Here is a 23,204-nt window from a genome sequence, read left to right on the forward strand (position 1 = left end):
CCATTTTTCCCCCAAGATGACCACAGCAAAACATGCAAACGATTCCCAGGTTGTGGATGTTTTACAACAGCCTGAGACCGTCTGTGGCCTGGAGTTTTAGAAGAAGAGGACCTGTGCTCCACTTTGCTGTAATAAAAGTCAAGAATTTAATGGCACCTATAATAAAGCTATAATTATCTAAGCAGTGCTGCTGTTGAAAAGCTTGCTTTAGGACAAACAGATACAATCTACAAGGGGACACAGTAAAATTACTGTTATCTACAGAAGTAAAATGGCATTGTTTTATTAGTCTCGGGTCTCCGTTATGTGGTTCAGCAATATGACTTCCTGGTCACTTCCTTAGAGAGAACTGGGTGGTTTTTGAGGAGATTCTTTGAAATATCTTTGGCAACGCTTTGAATAAAAATCCATTCGTTTTATTACTTGGAAAACTTCCAAAAAACATTAGGAAGAATGATGTATATTTGTTTTTAATAATAAGAGTACCATTAATTAAACAAATTACAAGAAATTAAATTGGAAATTGAAAAAGAGAGAACTAGGAGATCCTTTAAAATCACGTTAAAAGCAAAAGAACAAGAGACTGATTCTCCTTCTCAGCAATAATTCAGTGAAATCAAATCCACATGTTTTACACGGCTCTGAATATGAGGATATAAATGTCTGAAATGTAAATAGAATGATAACGTTAAGCAAAATGTACACACTGCCAGGTACGTGCACGGTTGCTAACCTCTCTCCAGCTGGCTCGTGTTGGTCTCATATTTCTCCATGATCTGTCGGATCTGCTCTCTTTTCAGCGGGGGGTACAGCACCTCGTTCAGTCTGGAGTCTCGCTGCCTGCGGTTGATGAAGTCCATCAGCTGGTCCAGGGAGATGAACGGCTTCCTCTTTGAGCCGCTGGAGCAAAGAGAGAAGTGGAGAGAAAAGAGCATATGTGTGTGTGTGTGTGTGAAGTCACTGTATATGAAACTGATCCTGAAAGGATTTAAGGTGGAGGGGGAAATGTTACACTGGGTAAAAGGGAAAGGGAATAAACATAAATAGAAAATGACAGGACATGTTTCTCCAAGCGTCACATACCTTTCCTCAAAGATGCTTTGTATCTCGGGCCGGAGGCAGAGACTGTCGAGAAACTTCAGGAAGCCCTCCCACGTGAAATCATCTGGCTTTATTCCCTCTGACTGCAGGAAGAGAACGTAGAGGGGTCACGTACAAAGACAATGAGAGGGGAGAGAAAACGGCCAAACTGAGGATACAATGCAAAGTTTAACACATGTACATGTAGGATCAAAAACTCCACTGGGTCTGTGAAAATGATTTAAGTCTCCACTGCTGCTCCCAAAGACATTAAACTCCTGCTTTGTTGTTGGATTTCCTCAAAAAACAAGTGAGGCGTATCGCTGCCATTTCCTGTCTTCTTTCATGGACTGCACGGTTTTTGGTAGATTTACAGATTTAAAGTCTCCGTGGGGCTGTGCAGGGGTCGCTGCACTGACTCACAGAGGCATCAGAGCTGCAGAGACACTATGATCCTGTTAACAGTCAGTCAGCCTGTCAGCAGCCATCTGCCTCCACATTCACCCTGACACCCAGCTCACTCCCACTGGAAGTTTAAAAACATTTAAAAAAAGACATACTTATACTAAACTGTACAGCATTGTAAACTCTATAGGCTGAAGACAAACACACGTTGATATCGTTGTTATGGTTGTGGCTCCTGGTGGCTCCTGTCACCACTGGGTGTCTTCATCTATGTGACCAGCAGGGGGCGCAGGAGGGGAACGACACATGGGGAAATGCTGACAGTGCAGTTTGCACAATCTGGTCTCTGATTCTAAGAGAAATTGTCTTGTGACTCCAAACTGATTTTTTAGGAAAGACTGTACGCACTGATCGAAAACACAAGAAACCTTGTTGTACCTACCAAACCACAGGCCTGTGGTACCTTACACTGCAGACATGAGCAGTGAGGTGAATGAGGACAATGCAGAAATTGAAAAACAAAACAACAACTGGACTCAGGTTTGAAAGAGTGAATGTAGCTACAGTATAAACCACAGTGGGAAGTCACAACTCTTGGTTAAAACTTATTAAATTCAGCCTGCAAGAGTTTCAGCTTGAACCATGGCTGAAACTTACTTACTTTTCCTGATGGCCAAAGCATGTGACCTGTGTTGACGGTTAATCAAACCTGGAGAAAAGTATTTGCGAGGCCAGATAGCAGGGGAGATAAGTTTGTCTTAAATCCTACTGCCCTATCAGACGAGCCCATCTGTTGTTCCAGTTGAACAGAATTTAAGGTCTTTCTTACATCACCACCGTTACTTAAAAAAAAAAAAAATTAAATCTAGCTTATACTAATTGTTTCAATTGTTTTTAAGTTACTTATTTCAACTCTTTTCTTGTGGCTTCTTGTTCAGATGTTTTTCCATTACTTCTCACTACATCAGCAACTCATTCATTACTTTAATCTAAACATATCAACTTCTCTGCTTGTTTTCTCAATGGCTTTTTCTTGCAATGCATTCTCAGTGTCACCAAGTGGATTATGGGAAACACCCTTTTACTTTCTTGACAGACATAAGATGAGGATATTGATGCCACATTCATGTCTGTACAGTGATGATGAAACTGCAGGCAGTTACTGTAGCTTAGCGCAGCACAGAGTTAGCCTCAGTCAGTCCAAAGATAACCAGTGCCTCTAACGAGTACAAAAGTGTGAAATAAAAAACTTGTGCTTCTCGTTGTCTGTTAATTAAAACATAAATTAGCACATTTAAGGTTTCTGTCCTGCAGGAGAGAACAATGGGTTTTTTTTCTTAGCTTTCTTGCAGAGGCATGTGAGGAATGCTATGTAACACCCTTGGAGTGAGAGACTCTGAGTTGAGTTTGACCTGTTGTCACGAATGAGCCAACACAACACACACACATACACACACATATCTTGAGTAGCTCTGTGGTCAGTGATTGTTTTTGATGATTACCCTGTTATTGACGAGACCGCACTGCTCCAGGGCCGTCTCCACTCTCTTCTTATCTGAAAACATCTTGAGAATACTGAAAGACAGAGAGATAACAAGAAGAGTTCAAGAGAGCGCCGTCGTGCTGAGGTTATCGTCCTCATCATGAAAAATCAGGTCAGAGAGGAGTCTGAACGGATGAGATTTACATGAGTGAGCACTAAGTGTCCGGCAGCGAGCAGAGATAAACTAGAGGTAATTTGTAGAGAAAGTGGAAGAGAGACAGAGAAGAGGAAAAGAAAGAAGAAGTGAAGGGAGCTGGTGTTTATGATTGTGCATAGAGTTTAAAAAGCGGTCGGTATGTTTCTCACTTCTTCACTGGAATCTTCCCGTCCTGGTTCACCTGCAGCTTTAACCTCGTGTACCTGAAACAGACCGAGAGAGAGAGAGAGTTTATAAAAATACTGATCCCGAATCTACAGCTGCCTAGTGTCAAGATAAGACACACAGCGTCTTACGCTTTCTGGAGGAAGGTGTTCCGTGATGCATTCTGGGAAAGTATGTTTGTGGCCAAAGTGAACAGCTCATCTGTCCAAGTCTGGAAACACACACACACACACACACAGACAGGAACAAGAAGATAAAACAGGCTTGTTTGACTGTTCGTCCCATCTCAAAACTAAGTGAAACAGTTTCTATATACAGTATACAACACACACGCACACTCAGAGGAAATAATCCCTCTTTACAACTCCTAAACATGCACGCCTCTGTGTCAACATCGCAAATGAAGTAATCAGCATATGGCCTGAGGAAAGAGAGTCAACTAAAGGAGGGGGGCGGAGGCAGAGAGGACATGAAAGGAAGGAAGGAAGGAAGGATGGAGGAAAAGAAGGAAGGAGGGAAGGAAGGGAAAAAGGAAGAAATATTATAAAATTTATTTGAGCAGGCTATAGGGCAGTGGTTTCCATGGTTACCTTGGCTGTGTCTTCCTGCATGGCCTGGAAGTTGAGGAAGGAGATGTTGACCAGGTCGTTGCCATGGACGACAGTTACCATCTTCCCTTCTACACTGTCGCCCTTTCCGAAGCCCAGCACGTCCCGCAGCTTGGGATCCTTACACACACACACACACACACACACACACACACACACACACACACACACACACACACACACACACACACACACACACACACACACACACACACACACACACACACACACACACACACACACACACACACACACACACACACACACACACACACTAGTGTTCTTATGCACTCTTTGGGACACGTCATTACATTGAAATTAAAAATGACAAACACAACACATTGACCTTAACCTGGTTTGACTGGTGCATACACATCCAACATCCTTCATCCTACATCCGATCTTCGCCCATCTCTCTGTCTCCTGAGAACAGTAAATGTGATGCATGTGGTGTAGCACTCTGATCTAATTAACCAAACGACTCTCTCCTCCCTTTTAGACGACTCTCCCTCTCTGCCACCAACTCACTTGAACACTCAATGGCTCCCTATCAATTATGCATTCTCTCCATCACACCCTCTCTATCAGGTCTCTCTTTCATTTCAATTAAATAAATTAACATGGACGACTGCCAGAGCAGTGTACAAAATGTACAGAGTCATTAAACAGCAGGCGAGAGTTTAAAGGGTCTGTTTACCCAAAATAACAAGAAAAAGACATCGTCAGCAGACACCTGTTGCTCTGTCAGTGAAGATAAAACACAGAGCCACCTATGAACAATATTGTTTGAAACTACTTTTCATGTAAGAAATAAGAAACAGTCCTTGTAAGACTGTTTTCCAGACTAACTTAAAGGGATAATTCAACATTTTGACAAATTGGCCCATTGCCATAATCCCTATAGTTTTAGGAGTAGGTTCGTTACCTTTAATTGTCGGTGCAAGCTATTTTTAGAACGGCGGAGCAGAGCCGTGAGCTGCTCAGAGCTACGCTATGGAGGCCCATGGGATTTCTTGGTTTCCCTGGTCAAACTCATCAAATACACAATCCAACAACTCCACAACGCTCTGGTGGACAAGTTGTGACCTGCACATTCACCACACTATGAGATAATAACGGAAGACAGTGTTTTCGAGATAAATTCATGCAAAACTGCTGATGCGCGTTCCTATCAGCAGCACCACGTCTCGTAACGTTCCGCTATTATCTCATAGCAAAATGTTGAACTATCTCTTAAAGGTCAACAAGTCAACAGTGATGACACAAAAGCTGATATGGTGAACTTGTTAACCAACAGTTGCTAATTTACACAGCCAGCAAATAAAAATCAACATGAGAAATTCACTCTGCCAGTCTGATGGATTTATTCCAGTATTCATTCTGATCTGTACCAGCTGCTGAGGGAAACATCTGGATCATAAGCTACTAAATGTTTCACTATCTTCACCAGCTCGTCGCCAGTGTCTGTCTGCTGCACATTAAGTGCTGGGCTGGTAGCATGCAGTCAGTTTATGAGAGCTTTTCTGTTCAGCTGCGGCTTTAAACAATGAGAGCGGTGGAGGTGCACAACCATCACACTGAGCTGAAGAACGCCGTAGAGCCGACATAACCTTTTATGATCCATCGTCAATACACAGAAGCTTTAACATTTTAACATGACTCAGCAGTCTTAAAGTCACATTTCAACACCGCATAACAGCCATAAAATTCACTTTTCACACAACACCCCTGAATGACAGGCAGTCTGTGACACATAATAAAAGGCTTCTATTTGTTTAATGCTGATGAAAGAAAAACAAAATCGTAATGATTATTATTCTAATTAGAAATCGATGGAATGTGATTAAAGCGATAATGTGAGAGCACTTTGTTATTTCTTTTACCCAGTGAATCAGAACACCTGCATTATGTCAACACATCGCTGTTTGAACTGTTCAGCACTAATACAAAGCTTTATATCAGTGTCCCCGTCAGCCACTTCTACACTCTTACACAAGGGCTTCTTCGCCAACAGTCACTGGTTATATCACTTCCTGTCTGACAGTCCATCTGTCAGCAGCCTCATTAGCACTTTGTCACCTTTGTACCATCAGCTGAGAGAGGAAACACACACATAGGGAACACACACACATCTTTTGGTGACAGTCACACTTGAGCATCACATTGCCGGTCAGAGGACAAAGTTATCAACAGCAGGAGGTGACAGCTTCTTTCTTTTTCTCTTTCTCTCTCTCACACACACACTCACATTACTAACCTTTGGTTGTTTGGCGTACTTTCCTGTTCTGGTGTCCCTGATGTTGCTGATGTCCAGAGTCTCCACCTCCTAAAACACAGATGTCAACAGATGTCATCACTTGTTGAGGAGAAGAGAAGATCAGTTTCAGCTTCAGTAATTGCTAAATAATAAAGATATTATTCTAGTGTGATATTCATGTCACTGCTTACAGCACAGGAAAGAGGAAAGAGGAGTGAGAGTTATGCCTGGGGGAGTGTGGGTCATTTCCTTTGTAAAAAAACAAACAAAAAAAACCCCTATGTACAAACAGTAGGTTAAAGGGATAGTTCAACATTTTGGCAAATTGGCCCATTGTCATAATCCCTATAGTTTTAGGAGGAGGTTCGTTACCTTTATTTTTTTTTATTTTTTTTCAAGTACATTTTTGGCTTTTCATGCCTTTATTTGATAGGACAGTTGAGAGAGACAGGAAATAGGGAGGCAGAGAAAGGGGGAATGACACGCAGGACAGGGCCGCTAGATGCAGGATTCGAACCGGGGCGGCCTGCAGTGAGGACTATAGCCTCAACACAGCTGAGCTAAACACCGCCCCGGTTCGTTACCTTTAATTGTTGGTGCAAGCTGTTTTTAGAACGGTGGAGCAGAGCTGCGAGCTGCTCAGAGCTACGCTACGGAGGCTCATTGGATTTCTTGGTTTCCCTCATCAAACTCATCAAATACACAATCCAACAACTCCAAAACACTCTCATGGACAAGTTGTGACCTGCACATTCACCACGCTATGAGATAATAACAGAATGTAACGAGATGGAGTTGTTTTCGAGGCAAATTCATGCAAAACAGCTGATGCACGTTCCTTTCTAGGGCAGTTTTCCGGCAAGTAGTATCTGCAAAATGTTGAACCATCCCTTTAAAAGACAATGCAGTTGTTAGGGATGAAACAAAACTAAAAATGTCCCCCACCAGCCTAATGTGTACAGGAAGTCATTAAGTGAGATATTCAACACACGAACAGTATTTAATACCTGCTAAACAGGTTAGCATCATCACCGTGCACGGTATAGGGTTCTTCACCTGCTGATGATGAGGTTTTTTTGCTCTAACTACAGATGACATTAAATGCTAACGTCTTGGATTATCACTTATCAAGTGAGCAGTCTGCAGGTTTGCTACTGCTAGCATTAAAATGTAGCTCAGAGCAACACTGTGCTGGCATCGGCCTCACGGAGCTGCTACATTTACATGAAAAATGAACAGATCTTATGAGGTGAGAGCACTGTGGTGTGACATGCTGGTTTTATGGTGATTATTCTCTGCTGTTTTTTGTGTGAGAAGCAGAACACACTGGCAGAGTCTGTTCTAAGATGGACGAGCAAAAGAAGAAAACCTTGAATAAAAACTTGTCTGTGTTGAAATTAATTCCTCGGGCTAAAAGCTTATGCTCCGTCTAGCCTCTCTCCTCCCTCCATTAAATCCTCTTTTATTTATCTTTTATCGGACTTCTCTGCTTCTCTAGACATAAAACACAACCACTGACACATGAACTCTGTGTGTGTGTTTGTGTGTGTGAGATAGTTGAAAACAGACAGAAATAGCTGATATTTAAAGAGAAGAACTATCTAAGTGCACACACACACACACACACACACACACACACTAAGACATATCTGTGCAGCTAATCTGGATGACTGATGCTGCAACAAAAATACACGACTGCATGTCCACACATGCAAACAACCCCAAACTCACACACGCACACACACACCTGAAGGCCAGTGCCGTAGAGATGAAGACAGCGGCAGGAGGTGGAGAGTGCAGTCATAAACCCAGCCATAAACACAGAGGAGGATGCACTGTAAATATTTGTTTAGCCCTGCACTCATTCCCTGAGCTGTCGTACTGCATCCATATCACTCATCTTCCACTTTCTCTTCCTCCTCATCCTCCTCTCCATCTTTTGCTGTACAATTTGATGCATTTATAGGCCAGATTTTATATTTTGTAACTTAAATATATATTTTTCATGCATCACAAGATGTTTCATTAATGCAAACAACATTAAATGTTTGTGTCATTCTTCCTGTTTTTCTTTATCAAAGTCTGTTTGTACGTTTGTCAAACATGTTTTATCATGTCCTACCCATACTTCCTTTCCAAAAACAACAACAAATGCAAACTCATAAAGTCACTGTCCTTGGCTTAAGCGCTGAAATTTACGTCTTCCTCATTCCTTCTTTCATTATTTCACTCTGGTTGTGATGTCATCCCCCAGCAGGCACTCTGCTCCCCCGGGGATTGGCTGCGAGTAACAAAGGTCAGAAGAATTGGACCAATAGGATTAAACTCTGTCTCAAACTTTGTACTTTGATTGGCCTACGGAGAGTTACTTACTTCCTGAGGGAATAAACTGCTTCTGGGTCTGAAGGACACACACTCACACACACAGACGCACACACACGCAGACGCACACACGCACCTCCTCTCCCACAGGCCGTGGTTTCATTCTGCTATTGCCATAGTGACTCCTTGGAGACCACAGTAATGAGACTACAACTTTGACTGCCGTCTGTGTGTGTGTGTGTGTGTGTGTGTGTGTGTGTCTATGTGTGTCTGTGTGTGTGTGTGTTTGACAGTTAACATTTTCTCACAGACTAATGTTCAGTGCACCCACTAACGCACACAGATGCAGCAATAAGCACACAGGCATATCCTCGACATGCAGGTCCCGACTTGTGAAACATCCTGACCTGTTGAGCAAGATAGGGTGTGTGTGTGTGTGTGTGTGTGTGTGTGTGTGTGTGTGTGTGTGTGTGTGTGTGTGTGTGTGTGTGTGTGTGTGTGTGTGTGTGTGTGTGTGTGTGTACATGTGTGTGGGAAAAGCCTTGTAAATCGGCACACATTAGATAGTGACACAGAAGTGTGAGCAATTCCTCACGAGCAAATCTTCACCCAAGACAAGAACAAATGTGTCAGCGTGTGATGTGTGTTTTTGCACATAGCCATGTATTGGAGCGCACAGTTTGTGTGTGTGTGTGTGTGTGTGTGTGTGTGTGTGTGTGTGTGTGTGTGTGTGTGTGTGTGTGTGTGTGTGTGTGTGTGTGTGTGTGTGTGTGTGTGTGTGTGCGCGCACAAATGTGTCCGTGTGAAGGTCGGTCATCACCGAGAGCACATTCCTAACATATTCCGGCCTTCTGCTCAGTTAGCGTGTGTGTATCTGTGTGTTCCAGTGTGTAATATTTAGCTAGTCATGGCAGCTGTAGCGCTCCATTCATCTCTCAGTGCAAAGCTTCATTTATCACTGCAGACTCCACTGCAGGTTCATTACGGCTACAAATGAGTCTGGGTGAGAGGGCTCCGGTAGTCATGTTGTGAAAAAGTGCTGTAATTTATTTCTAATTTACTGTTTATGTGGAGCGAAGAACTATCCCTCAACCTGCCTCATGGACTTCTGCCTCAGCTATTGTTTTCTCCTACACTTCCCAGAATGCACTCCCACATCTCTTCTGGAAACCGATGTGAACTTGCTGCACTCGGCCGTGGATTACAGACACAGGTAGCTGATGGGAGTTTTTTTCCAGCTGAGAAAAGCTGCGTTGCTCCCTTTGTTCAAACAGGCCCAGAACAAGCTGACTCTCCCCTCTTTGATATAGGAACCATTACTGCTGATGTTTTACATTACTGAATCATTATCACCATCCACATCAACCACAGTGCCAGTCATCTGGTCCGCTGCTGCCAAAAAATAATGATAAAATTGTGACCTTTTTATGCAACTGCTCAGCTATTAAATGAGAAATCAAGAATGAATCTTTAAGCCTCAGCTTTTAAGCCACCACGGACGAGAAGTGAGAAAGAGCTCAGAAGAATAACATTTTGAGCATCACAGCTGTGTAAACACTGCATCCAGATGAAGATCATGTGATATCATCTAAAAACTCCACAAGTATCTAATGTACTATGAGACTGTTTTTGCAACAGCTGTGTCAAAGACCAACACTCTCCTTTGAGTGTTATCGACATAAATCTATTTCCAATCAGTCACTCTTGATTATAGACTGCAGAGATTAACTGTTTAATTTTTTAGACACTATGGCTCCATCAAACTCTCAGTGAGAGGCTGCTCCTTCAGGATTAACTCAACTCCTGTCCGTTTCAAACTTTGAAATTATATCAAATGAATGACATCTTATATCAATACAGTGAGTGCTTAACCCTAAACTGTGTTTATAAACTACATACTAATGAGTATTCATGCTTTATAAATGAAGAATTCAGTATTTATTCATGCTTAACTAATGCTTAATAGTGTGTACTTATTATTTTTCATTTAATTAAAAAAAATACATACATACATACAGAAGATTTCATTCATTTGATATAATTTAAAAGTTTGAAACGGACAGGAGTTGAGTTAATCCTAAAGGAGCAGCCTGGCATCTGTTTATTCTGTCTCACTGAGAGTTTGATGGATACATAATGTCTGCACAGTAAATATGAAGTTGCCCATTAGCAGCCTGGACATAATACAGTAATAAAAGTCACTCTAAGAATTCCAGTAGAACTCCACTAAAGTATCTTGTTTGTTTAATCCTACAAAAACCAAAGAGATTTCCTTCCTGCAAGAGGTCACTGCGTAAAAGCCAAGAAATAGTCCCACAAATACCCTCCTTACAAAAATGTATTTTTTTACGCTTTGGTTTTTTATCTTGATCAAATAAACTCCATATGTAACGTGTTATATAATGAGTTTTACATCATAGAGGTGCAGGTGGAGGTGGATTTTCACAAGGCCAGGCTGTTTCCCGTCATGACACTGAGCTAACTGGCCCTCGACTGGAGCCTCTTATTAATCTGACATTAATCCTCTCATGTTACTCTCGTACTGCATGAAAGTGAATACGCATAATTCACAAAACGTTGGACTGTTGCTTTGAATAACAACTTGTTACACATGTCTTCCAGAGTGTCTAACCTGTTGTTGTTCTACAGTCTAGGTTTATGCCCAGGTGGTTTTTATCCAGTAATTGTTATTAGTCTATATTTAGGTGCTAATCGCAAGTACGGTAAATGTTACTGTACTTTGATTTGGCTTTCTCTCACTCCCTCTTTTCCTTCCTTCATTTCTTTGATTGACTTTCCACTTCCCCTCCTCCCCCTGCCCCTACCACTCTATTCCATTCATTTTCCCAAGATTAGAAAAATATGAAAGGGCAACTAAACAATCAAGAGAGCACCACTCCTTTCCTGTGACGCGCCTGTCTGTGTGTGTGTGTGTGTGTGTGTGTGTGTGTGTGTGTGTGTGTGTGTGTGTGTGTGTGTGTGTGTGTGTGTGTGTGTGTGTGTGTGTGTGTGTGTGTGTGTGTGTGTGTGTGTGTGTGTGTGTGTGTGTGTGTGTGTGTGTGTTTGAAAGATGACCACAGCTAAATATGTCTTGAATGACCAATCACGGCTCCTATCAAATGGCACATGATGACGGCATACAGAAAACTGATCCTTGGAACACACACACACACACACACACAAGCACCAACACATACACGGTGCCAGGACCGTGTCGTCTCCACCCTGTACCACTTGGCTGTGACCCAACCCCAGCCAATCAGAGGAGAGGAGAGGAGAGGAAAGGATAGGAGAGGAAAGGAAAGGAGAGGAGAGAATAGGAGGGGAGAGGAGAGGAGAGGAGAGGAGAGGAGAAGAGAAGAGAAGAGAAGAGAAGAGAAGAGAAGAGAAGAGAAGAGAAGAGAAGAGAAGAGAAGAGAAGAGAAGAGAAGAGAAGAGAAGAGAGGAGAGGAGAGGAGAGGAGAGGAGAGGAGAGGAGAGGAGAGGAGAGGAGAGGAGAGGAGAGTAGGACATTAAAGGACAGAAACATTGTAGAACTAGAACAAAGAGAACTTCAAACTGTTTTATGGCTGTGATGGGAGAGTTGGCAAGGTGTTTAGAGAAGCAGAGAGGGATGGAGACACTTAATACCCCTGTGAAGCAGGGGTTTCAGCTCTATAACTCTGTCTCTGTCACCTCATAATATTTCCTCTGCGTATATCAATAGGATGTCACTCTCACTCTCTGCTCCTCCTCCTCTATCGCTCCTTCCTTTATCTGTTTATCTCTGCCTCTCATGCCATTTGTCCTTCTCCCTCACTCAGCCCCATATTTCTGTGGACTAGGGAGAGGGAGAAAATGAGGAGGGAGTAAACACGAGAGCGAAAGCATTAATGTTCCCATTTCAGCCACTTATCTGACGAAGTGAGAGTGATGTGTAATCAGTGAAATATTAGAGTCTGTTAAGGAAGAAGAAGACGTGCAAATAAGATGGAGGACAGAGAGAGAGAGGTAAACAATAAAACATGAAAGACTAATGTCATCCAAATATAGGGGGATGAAAGATATCGCCGTTTATGAGAAGAAAGGCAAAAACAAGTCAAACATCATATCAATAAAATGAGTGCACACACACACATACCAAGTGTCTGAAACACAAATAAATACCGTCTGAACTGGGCCAAACACACACACAAAATAGTTGCTGGGATCATTAATCATTCACAAAACACAAACACACATAGATCAGTGGGGGTGAGGTAACTACACAAACCTGAGTGCACAGCTGCCTGAAGCCCACAAACACACACACACACACACACACGCACGAAACATGAAAAGTAGTCGGACAAAGCAACAAGAAAGTCCAGCTGCGTGTGTGTGTGTGTGAGTGTGTGTGTATTTGATGAGTTTAATGAGGGAAACCAAGAAATCCCATGAGCCTCTGTAGCGGCTCTGCTCCGCTGTTCTAAAAAATAGCTTGCAACGACAATTAAAGTTAACGAACCTACTGCTAAAACTATAGGCTTGTTTCCACTGCAGAAACGTCGGGGTAAATTTACGGGGCCAGCCCCGTTGGTGCGTGTCTCCACTGCAGGAACCTTCCCCACAGGGCCGCTTACAGGAACCTTTACGGGGCCAAACGCAGATTGGCCCTGAAAAAGTCCCGGTGGGGCTTGAGATTTACTCTGTGCTGATTGGTCAGACTCAAAGCAGGATGTGACGCTAAGAGAAAGCCCCGAAATAAGCAGCATTTTAAAAACCCAATATTACTAAAAAACACAAGACGGCCGGAAAAAAGAGAGAATAAGTCAGTAAAAGACAATAGTAGCAGTAGGCCTAGTAAAAAAAAGTGTGATAAATACGTGATTGCGGGATTACGTGACAATCGAGACGGCAATCCAATATTTTTTTATTTAAAAAACGCACAACAACCTCGCGATGATCGAAACTGTCACACGTCGCCATAAGAGCCCGGTGGGTCCTGTCTGCTAGTGGAGACACGGCCACCGAGAGGGCCGAGTGAGAGGACGGTTCTTGTAGAAGTTACTACCCCCTCCTTTTACCAGGAACTCCTGCAGTGGAAACGCGCCTTATTATGGATTATTACGGATTATGGCAACGGGCCAATTTGCCAAAATGTTGAACTATCCCTTTAAATATGCTTATTGCAGAGTTAATCACAGAGACAAGAAACAGTCAGTGCCACCACTTAAAACTACAACCTGTTGATGTATACTTTACTTCATTTTTGTGCAAATTCAGAAAAAAGAAACAAGAAGTCATGTCTTTGTGTGTTGAAGCAGAAAACATTTTTCCACTGCATGACCGCGCTCCTCTCTCTGCTCGCCCTTTTTTTTCATTTTTAATCCGGCAACATGTTTGTTTTAAGGTTCCAAGTGAGCAGAGGGATTAACCAGAGGTGACATGAAGACACAGCAGGCTGCTGGTGGTCGGAGAGAATCCACTCTTCATTAAACAAAACAGCACGTTCTCTCCTCAAACAGCCCAGCAGCGACTGTACCGAACTGTCACATCTCTGTTAGTTAATGTTCTAATAGTCTCAGGATGGCAACCCACAAAACCATGATGTGGTCTGGTGATGAGGTGCAGACGATACTCTGTTTGGTTTGGCTACACATGCAGTTAGTTTAGTGACTGCACTGTTATTAGATCTGACAGAAATGATCATAAAAACTATCAAATAAAGCCAAAAACCTGAATTATATGATATGAGGTTGGGTGGATTGGCACACCACTGACTGACACACACACACACACACACACACACACACACACACACACACACACACACACACACACACACACACACACACACACACACACACACACACACACACACACACACACACACACACACACACACACACACACACACACACACACACACACACACACACACACTGTTGCGGCTTCATTAGCAAAGTGGAGATAAAAAACAGGACAGTGCAGTGTGGACACACCCACACAAACACTCATTTTGGAGGAAGCATCTGCTGAAACAATGGATTCGATACCATGAAGAGTCTCAGTTCATCATACAGAGAAGAAGTGAATTTCTATGCTGCGTGTGAGCATGTGTGTGTGTATGTATATATGTGTGTGTGTGTGTGTGGTACAGAGAGAATGAGCGCTGCTGTGCCATGTGCACTGACAGATAATGTCAACAGAAGACAGAACATGTGACCACGCCAGAGTAAAGAAACCAAAAGGAGTTTAGAGAAAGAGGGAGGAAGCCGTCACATTATCGACTGACACACTCAACTTCCCCTGCAAGCCACTCGCTGGGTGTGTGCACAAGAATGACCTCCTGCATGTGTGTGTGTGTGTGTGTGTGTGTGTTATGTAAACGCTTGTTCCAAGTTAAATCTTTCTGGATGTTTGACTTGAGCCAGGGAGATAATCTCTAGTAGATCTCTACTTATACCTGCCAACAGTCATTCTAACAATTCAAGATGGCTTATTTATACACACACACACACATGCTGTAAAGTACCATGAGAAATGTAAGGAGCTGAGACATGTTGGATACCCTAAGGCCTGTCCTCAGGAATAAACCCGAAGCCCAACAGTTACAGCTACTTGTCACACAATCAATCAGCAGTTTGGATCATCAAATACTACACAATCTAGTTTGTGGCCGTGATCCGGGCTATTCCAAATGAAAGCCACAAGCCCAAACACATCAGTAAGAATAATAGTAATAACAATGATAATGGTTAACATTTATTTAGCGCTTCTCTATAGCCTACCTGATACCCAGAACATCACTTTTTGACCTCTTTACACCTTTTCCTTTCTCCATCCGTGCTGTGTCTGCATGCTAAGCTAAGCTAGCTTTCTTTCTGTACACCAGCTTCACATTCAACAGACACACAACAGTGGCAGCCAGTAACCCACTCATGAAGCCTCAGCAGGAAAGTGATTTGGCTTTTGATTTTGATTTTCAGTCGATCAGAAAAAAAGGACACATTAATCAATACAAATTGAAATTAAATAAAGCCCCTTTTAGCTCTGTGTTAAACCCTAAACCACCACTTCTTCTCATATTGACACAGTTCAAATCACATTCACACCTCAAATTACTCTGTAACACTTTATAATAAGTACACACTATTAAGCATTAGTTAAGCATTAATAAATACTGAATTCTTCATTTATAACGTGTTAATTCTCATTAGTATGTAGTTTATAAATACAGTTAGTGCTTAACCCTAACCGTATGAGTAAAACACTTTTAACTGTGTTTATAAACTACATACTAATGTGTTATAAATGATGAATTCAGTATTTAATGCTTAACTAATGCTTAATAGTGTGTATATATTGTTAAGTGTTACCAATTACTCCAGTTACAGTGGGTGTGGTCACACCAGGGCAGCTCCCTGGGCTGTTTGTTAAAATCATGTCAAAGCTAACACCTGACACAAAGTAGAAGTGTTTGCTTGGTGTGTGTGTGTGTGTGTGTGTGTGTGTGTGTGTGTGTGTGTGTGTGTGTGTGTGTGTGTGTGTGTGTGTGTGTGTGTGTGTGTGTGTGTGTGTGTGTGTGTGTGTGTGTGTGTGTGTGTGTCTTTCCTGCCCCTCAATCAGTCCAAAGTATGTGAAATCAATTCTGCAGCATTAGAGGCTAAACTGGAGCTCTGTGGCGACTCAATTACATCCCCGGGGGCAAAGTGTCTAAAAGCACAGGTGCTATTGACATGACCTGCACACCTTGAGGGAGGGAGGGAGCGGGGGAGGGGCAGGAAGGAGGACAGAGAGGGAGAGAGCCAAATTCGGGGAAAAGGCGAAGAGGACTGGGAGGAGAGGGGGCGACAGAATTCCCCAGAACCCCCCATCTCCCCCGTCTGAGCAACTTCCTGCCCACTTTCCCACGCCAAGAGAGAGAATGAGGGAGATTAGAAGTGTTGTTGCAAGAAATTAAGGAGCAATAACTCTGGAGAGAAAGCACCATGTGAGAAAAGGCATCGATGAGAGAGGGAGAGGAGAGGAGGAAGAGGATGGGAGGAGAGGGAGAGGGAGAGGTGGGATGGAGAAAGAGAAGGAGACGGAGGCGGAAGAAGAGCAAGTGAAGATGGAGAGCAGAGAGGGAGGAAATGTCTTCCTTCAGTTTACATTAGAGGAACAACTTTTGCCTCCTCTCCCTGACGGCAACCAGCTGCCCCGAGATGGAGAGACACGGGGAAGGAAGAGAGAGGAGAAGAAGACAAAGTGGAGGTGGATTAGCGACGTAGAAACATGGCAAAAGTGTGAAGGAAGCGATAGTCAAAGTAAAACAGAGCGTGGGGGAGGATTATCCACGGTGCCAGGTGCGTTTCAACTCATCCCACTGTGGCAGGTGAGGCCCGGTCCAAAGTCAAACGCCCTGCTTTTGTTTATTGGAAACGACATCTTGGCTGACAAATCATCAGCGCTGGCAGTGACAGTGTGGATGATTATCACAGAAATGTTCTTAAACAAGGAAACAAGGTGCCATGAATAACATCTGGCCCCATTAGCACTGTTTGACAGCGCAGCAGAGACCCAGCTTTACATGGCGTTGGTTTTTAAAACCACATGAATCATCAAATCCCAGCGCGTTCTCACGTCCTGCCTCGATCCTCTCTAACCCAGATACAGTATGTGCTTCCCAGTGAAGGAAGTAGGAAATGGAAAATTGACTGACAGGAACAAATTGGAAACCCCCAAATCAGTGTAAGCATGTTGTGACTGCACTGTTCAACATCTACAACTAGAGAGCCAGTTAAAACAAAGCAAAGCACTGAACCCCAAACTCACAGTCTCTCTTCACACTGTATATGGAGCAAAGATGGAGGGAAGGGGAATTTTTAAAATGAAAAATCCTCATGTCATGGCCACATGGGGCTCAGAACAAATGATCTGAGCTGTCATCCCGTCACAGCGTCTGAAGTCAAGTCCACAAACACTGAAGGAACGGTGCATGCAGAATCTACAGATGGACAACAAATTAGAGGGGAATGAGAGGAAACATAATAAAAGTTTCTATTAGTCAGACGTGCTGTTTGTTTGATACATTTAACATCTCTGTTTACATCCAAGATGGTAACAGGCGATAAACTAGAAGAGGAGATGCCCTCACTCATAAGGCATGATGGGTCACTTATTGGCTGTGAGTATAGAGATGACATCAGCCTGGCCTTCACACACTGTACTGAGCAAGAATTTGCTCGGACATATTTGTGCTGCATGATGCAATCTTCCGCCACTCTTCTTTCCTTCTTTCTGGTGATTCGATGATGTTAATTCAAAAATATTCATCCTGCATACCCCAATTACATCTGCTAAATGGCTAATTATGGTTATAAATGTGAAAAAGGAGTGGGTGGGGGAGAGTTCGGCCCGAGGACGGAGAGAAGGACACACACAGGATTAGCAGGAGGGCGCTGCGAGCATATGTTGTAACAGATGTGTGGAGCTGGGGATGTGCATGTGGAACTTGTGCAACTCACATCCACCAGCACTTAGCTTTTAGCATGTTAGCCTCAGTCTGATACATCCACCACCAACATATAATACAATATATGCTAGTTACTAGTTTGATTTATCCTTACCTCACCTACTGTAACATTGTATGGGCTAGCACTTTCCCCACATATCTCCAGAAAATATTTTTACTGCAGAAACGTTTTGTTAGAATGGCAACTTTTTCCAAACATTATGATGCCACCGCTCCACTTTTCTTGAAATGTAATGTTAAAAATAAAAAAAATTATCTATTTTTGATATTAACATCTTTCAAATACCTTTCTCTTTTAAGTCTAAACACATGCTTACAGCCTTACCAGACAGCCTCACAACATTTTTCATTTGTACTTCTCAGGTTCATCAATATTCCACTAGACAAATCAATAACCTATATCTACCTTTGTATCATACATCTCGTGGACAGTGTTCAATAAGATACCGTGGAGCCCAGTTATGGAACAAAAATATGCATTTATTGACTAATTCTCTGTCTTTACTCAGATTCAAATCGAGACAAAAAATGCTCTGATCACAAAACATTGTTGCATATGATACTGACTTTTTGCAAACATTTGTTCCTATTATTACAGTATGTGTGTATATGTGTATATATTTTTTTTCTCTTTCTTTTTTTATTTATTAAAAAAAAAAAATTATTATTCTTTTATTATTTTTTCTCTTTTATTTCATTCTATTTTGTATTATTTTGTTTATAATTCTATTCAAGATATATTAATGTTTCTTTTGTTTGTTTTGCTTTGTTATTGTGCAATTGCTTTTGCCTGTAGTCCCTTTATAAACATAAAGGGCCCGGAGTGATAGTATTTAGCAGCTGATGAGCTCCAAGTCTACACTGATAGAGGGTCTAGGGGTCAGTGCACGTGTGCTTTGCTCCTCCTGGACGTGAGCTTCAGAGTTTGAGAGCTGTTGCTGAAATATGCACTGTTTAATTAAAGCTACCACTTGGAAGAAAACTCTCTTGCACTCCATAAATTAGCAGTGTGAGCAGAGAGCAGCTCTCCAAGGCGCTACATCAAACACTATCAGCCACGTTACACTAACACTCAGCCCCGGCCCGCATGTTCTGTTAGCGAGTCCTTCTGTCGCCGCTTTTAAATATTTTTTATAAAATCCAACCTCTGTGTAACCCGTTGGATTTATGCTCTCAGAACACCCATAATAACTCACGTAGATCACTTGGTAGATGCGCATTGGGGAGATAAAGTAAAATGTGATCATTTTAATAACAACTTTATCTCAGAGCGCAAACAGAGGATGTATTTAAAGAGTCAAGGACGACAGAGAGGAACAGTGAGTGGAAAGGAACAGTGGAAACAAAAAATAACAGTGAAGAGTAGTGTGTGGTGGGGTGTGTCACCCTTGTTTCACCGCCAAGCCATTGTGTGTATGAGTGTGTGTGCGAGTGTGTGTCTGTCAGCGACAGTTGGTTGTTATCGCCACTGACTCAGGCATTATGGGAAATTCTGGCCTTTTAGTACACACACACAGACAGTGTTAGTGAATCTCTGTGCATTACAGAAAGATGGAGAGAGGGAGATAACTGACAGAAAAAGGGGGAGGAGAAAATGGAGGAAGGAGTGAGAGAAAAAGGAAGGAGATGTAGAGGGTGAAAGAAAATATTCAGCTGACTGGTAGAGCAGGAAGAAAGTTGTTTAAGAAAAGTTCGGGAAATTGCATTCTTAAAAAAGGACAGAGAGACAAATGACACACAAGACAGAGAGGTAAAGAGATATTTAAAGGAAAACGTTAAACAAAGTGAGGCCTCAGACCAAGGTGACACGAAACAGATGGAGATTAGTGAACAGAAAGAAGATGATTGAAGATAGGATGAGGATGAGGAGAGGTGAAAGGTGTATGTTCAGATTGATATACACGGGGGGGAAGAGAGAGAGCGACACAAACCAGATCCAAGGAGGTAAAGTCGTGAAACAAGTGAAAAAAGGTGAGAAGAGGTGAGCGAGGTGAAGCCAGGGAGGAATAAAATGAGGCTAATAGACCAGTGATGGATGGAACAAGAGGAAAGGAAACAGAAAAGAGACACAGGTGAACATCCAGGGAGGTGGTTTGAAAATCACCAAAAAGCTCCTGCATTAGTACGGTACACAACAAAACGTGAAGGCAAACCTTTTATTACAATTATTGATAATACTCAATGACCTCATCAATACTATGCAGGTTTCTCTATAGTATATCTATATAGTGTTTTTTAAAAGTTCCCTCTGAACTCAAATCCACAGGGGCTGAGCTTTAATGCATGCGTGTGTCCACCCTATATAAAATAAAGTGTCAGTGCTGCGTCCTTCTCCCCTTGATACAGCGACTCGTACTTTTTCTTAAGTTGAATATTGTTAGAGTGCGTTTGACATTTTTAGGTTGCAGACTTTTAGACGTCCTTGCACGTCTTTGCTGAGATACTTTAGCGAGTGTGATCCAGTTCTGTTAAGTGACCACAGCGGCCCTGAATTTCGCAAAGCAAATACACCGTCATCCTTATATTAAAGAGAGAGGTGTCTTTAAATGAAACTCTGCATGGTTTGACATCTAAAGTAATAAGAGCAGAGCAGCAAAAATAAAAAACTGCACTGGAGATCAAATATTTTGGGTACCTCTATTCAGAGAAATGGGTTCCATCCAGAATACCCTTGTCATCTGTGTGAAAGCGTATTAACTGCTCTCATTAATAATAGCTGGATATCTGTGTTGCCATGTCCTCTTTCTTTTCAGCTCTGGTTCAAAATCTCCTGGGGAGCCACAACGCTGAATTAAAGCTTCGCTCTGAGAAGGCTGGATTCAAAATCCTGTCACTTTGACACGAGACCTCTGTGAAGCCACGTTTGTTAGGGAGCACATACATTCACCTCACAGCGCTGCACAGGAGTTTCATTTGACCAAAAGGAGCTTTGCAGAGGAGCAGAGGGCACGTTTCCATGACTACTGTCCAGATTTAAACCTGCGTCACTGTAGAAACTTAATACATAGAAAAATTGAAGAAACAGACATCATGGCACTGGTCACACAATATGACTGGCAGGTGATCTCTGGGAAAGTACAGTTCGAAAACACCACTGTAAAAAAAGATATATATAATTCACAAAGAAGCAGTTAGACACTTTAAATCCTGCTGAGAAGATAAACGAACCATTATCAGTCACTAACGGTCTGTTTTTCATCTCTAAAAAATACCCAGTAATTGGCTTTAGAGGTCTGGATGTTTTGGGGCATATTTCATTTTTTATGGCAGTGACCGACGGCGAGCTGCGTTCCTGCTACTGGAGTAAGAATAGTGGCCACAGTCCAGCACAGTCACGCCAACAGTAACAAAGATGAAAAGCAGTAAAGAAGTCATGAGAGAAAAGCCAAACATTGCGGCGCACAAGGCAAATGAGGTGGCACCGAGGCAAGCGGAAGTTTCGTTGCCTTAGGAATTACTGTCAAGATAAAAATCTTTAAACAGTAGTATGAAAATAAATAATTCACATGGCTGTTTCTAAGTGACTAAACATATCAGAGCCAGTTTCATTGAATTTTCTCCTAGATTCCTGTAAATACTCTCAGATAGGTGCAGAAAAGGCCTCGGCGTCTGTCTCTCATTCCACAACACACCACGCCACATGTAAAGTGGCATCCAAGCAGCTAAGTTGATTGTCTCAACTAGAAACACCAAAAATAGATCCATCATGTTGCCTTTGTGTCTTCCAGATAAGTCTGACTAAAAGATGACTGGCCGGTCTACACTTCCTTTAGTGATGTTGTGAAGAAGTTCATTATGCATCCTAGACAAGTCTTCCAAGACCAAGCTCCTATGAATGCAAAGACAGCCTTGTGGGATAGTTCAACATTTTGGCAAATTGGCCCATTGCCATAATCCCTATAGTCATAGCAGTAGGTTCATTACCTTTAATTGTTGGTGCAAGCTATTTTTAGAACGGCGGAGCAGAGCCGCGAGCTGCTCAGAGTTACGCTACGGAGGCTCATGGGATGGTTTCCCTCATCCAGCTCATCAAATACACAATCCAACAACTCCAAAACGCTCTCGTGGACAAGTTGTGACCTGCACATTCACCACGCTATGAGATAATAACGGGACGTTAAAAGACAGAGTTGTTTTCGAGGCAAATTCATGCAAAACCGCTGATGCGTGTTCCTATCGAGGGCAGATTTCCGGCAAGCAGTCTCTGCATTTGCCTCGAAAACAACTCTGTCTGGTAACATTCCATCATTATCTCATAGCGTGGTGAATGTGCAGGTCACAACTTGTCCACCAGAGCGTTTTGGAGTTGTTGGATTGTGTATTTGATGAGTTGGATAAGAGAAACCAAGAAATCCCATGAGCCTCCATAAGCTCTGAGCAGCTCGCGGCTCTGCTCCGCCGTTCTAAAAATAGCTTGCACCGACAATTAAAGGTAACAAACATACTGCTATGACTATGCGGATTATGGCAATGGGCCAATCTGCCAAAATGTTGAACGATCCCTTTAAGCGCACTTTTTTTGGCAGAGAGAAGGGGAATCACATGCAGGAAAGGTCTGCCCGACGCGGGATTCGAACCGGGGACGCCTGCGTTGAGGACTGTAGCCTTGACATGGGGCAGTCGCCTTAACCACTGCGCCACACACCGCCCCCCTTTAAGCACACTTTGACCCTAACTTTTGAAATCTAATAAAAACTAATCAGAAACAAAATAAGGTAGAGATACACTTCTACTAAACACACACAAACACAAGATTTCAATACAGCAACTAATTTTACTGTTCAAATAACAGTGTGGTGATGTGACACTGTCAGTGTCACTGTCTGCCCCGCACCAGAGCCAGTTTAGATCTGATGGTTAATTAAAGAACGTTGATGCACTGAAGACTATCTCCACCTGCTCCTCCTTCCTCCCATGGCCTTTTACAGGCCTTCTTATTTAGGACGCGCCTCCTCTCTTATAATATCTCTGCTCACTCTTATTCAATATGTAATGATTCAAAAGAGTAAGAGGCATGTTATGACCCATCAATAAACTGACGTAAATCGAGAAAAGTAGTGACCACAAGACACAACTTCATAAGAAATAGTAAGAGGGGACGTTTTGGATTCAACACAACTGATGGAAAAATCATGGATAAACATGAGGCTGTTTGCAGACTTTGTAAAAAGCAGTTGTCAAACAGTTGT

The 23,204-nt window shown here is 42.5% G+C and overlaps 1 protein-coding gene across 1 annotated transcript in view; it reads right to left on the reverse strand.

Moving 5' to 3' along the window:
* Positions 1-23,204, reverse strand: part of plcb3 (phospholipase C, beta 3 (phosphatidylinositol-specific)) — a 52,955-nt gene that overhangs the window by 12,480 nt on the left and 17,271 nt on the right. Inside the window, exons 3-9 of the mRNA XM_083993183.1 lie at positions 6,216-6,284; positions 3,941-4,078; positions 3,482-3,561; positions 3,335-3,388; positions 2,988-3,060; positions 1,084-1,184; positions 734-900 (exon numbers count right to left, since the gene is read on the reverse strand). Of these exons, the coding sequence (XP_083849309.1) occupies positions 734-900; positions 1,084-1,184; positions 2,988-3,060; positions 3,335-3,388; positions 3,482-3,561; positions 3,941-4,078; positions 6,216-6,284 (682 nt within the window). The remainder of the gene's footprint in view (positions 1-733; positions 901-1,083; positions 1,185-2,987; positions 3,061-3,334; positions 3,389-3,481; positions 3,562-3,940; positions 4,079-6,215; positions 6,285-23,204) is intronic.

The sequence above is a fragment of the Trachurus trachurus genome, assembly GCF_905171665.1.
Source record: "Trachurus trachurus genome assembly, chromosome: 18".
Taxonomy (NCBI): domain Eukaryota; kingdom Metazoa; phylum Chordata; class Actinopteri; order Carangiformes; family Carangidae; genus Trachurus; species Trachurus trachurus.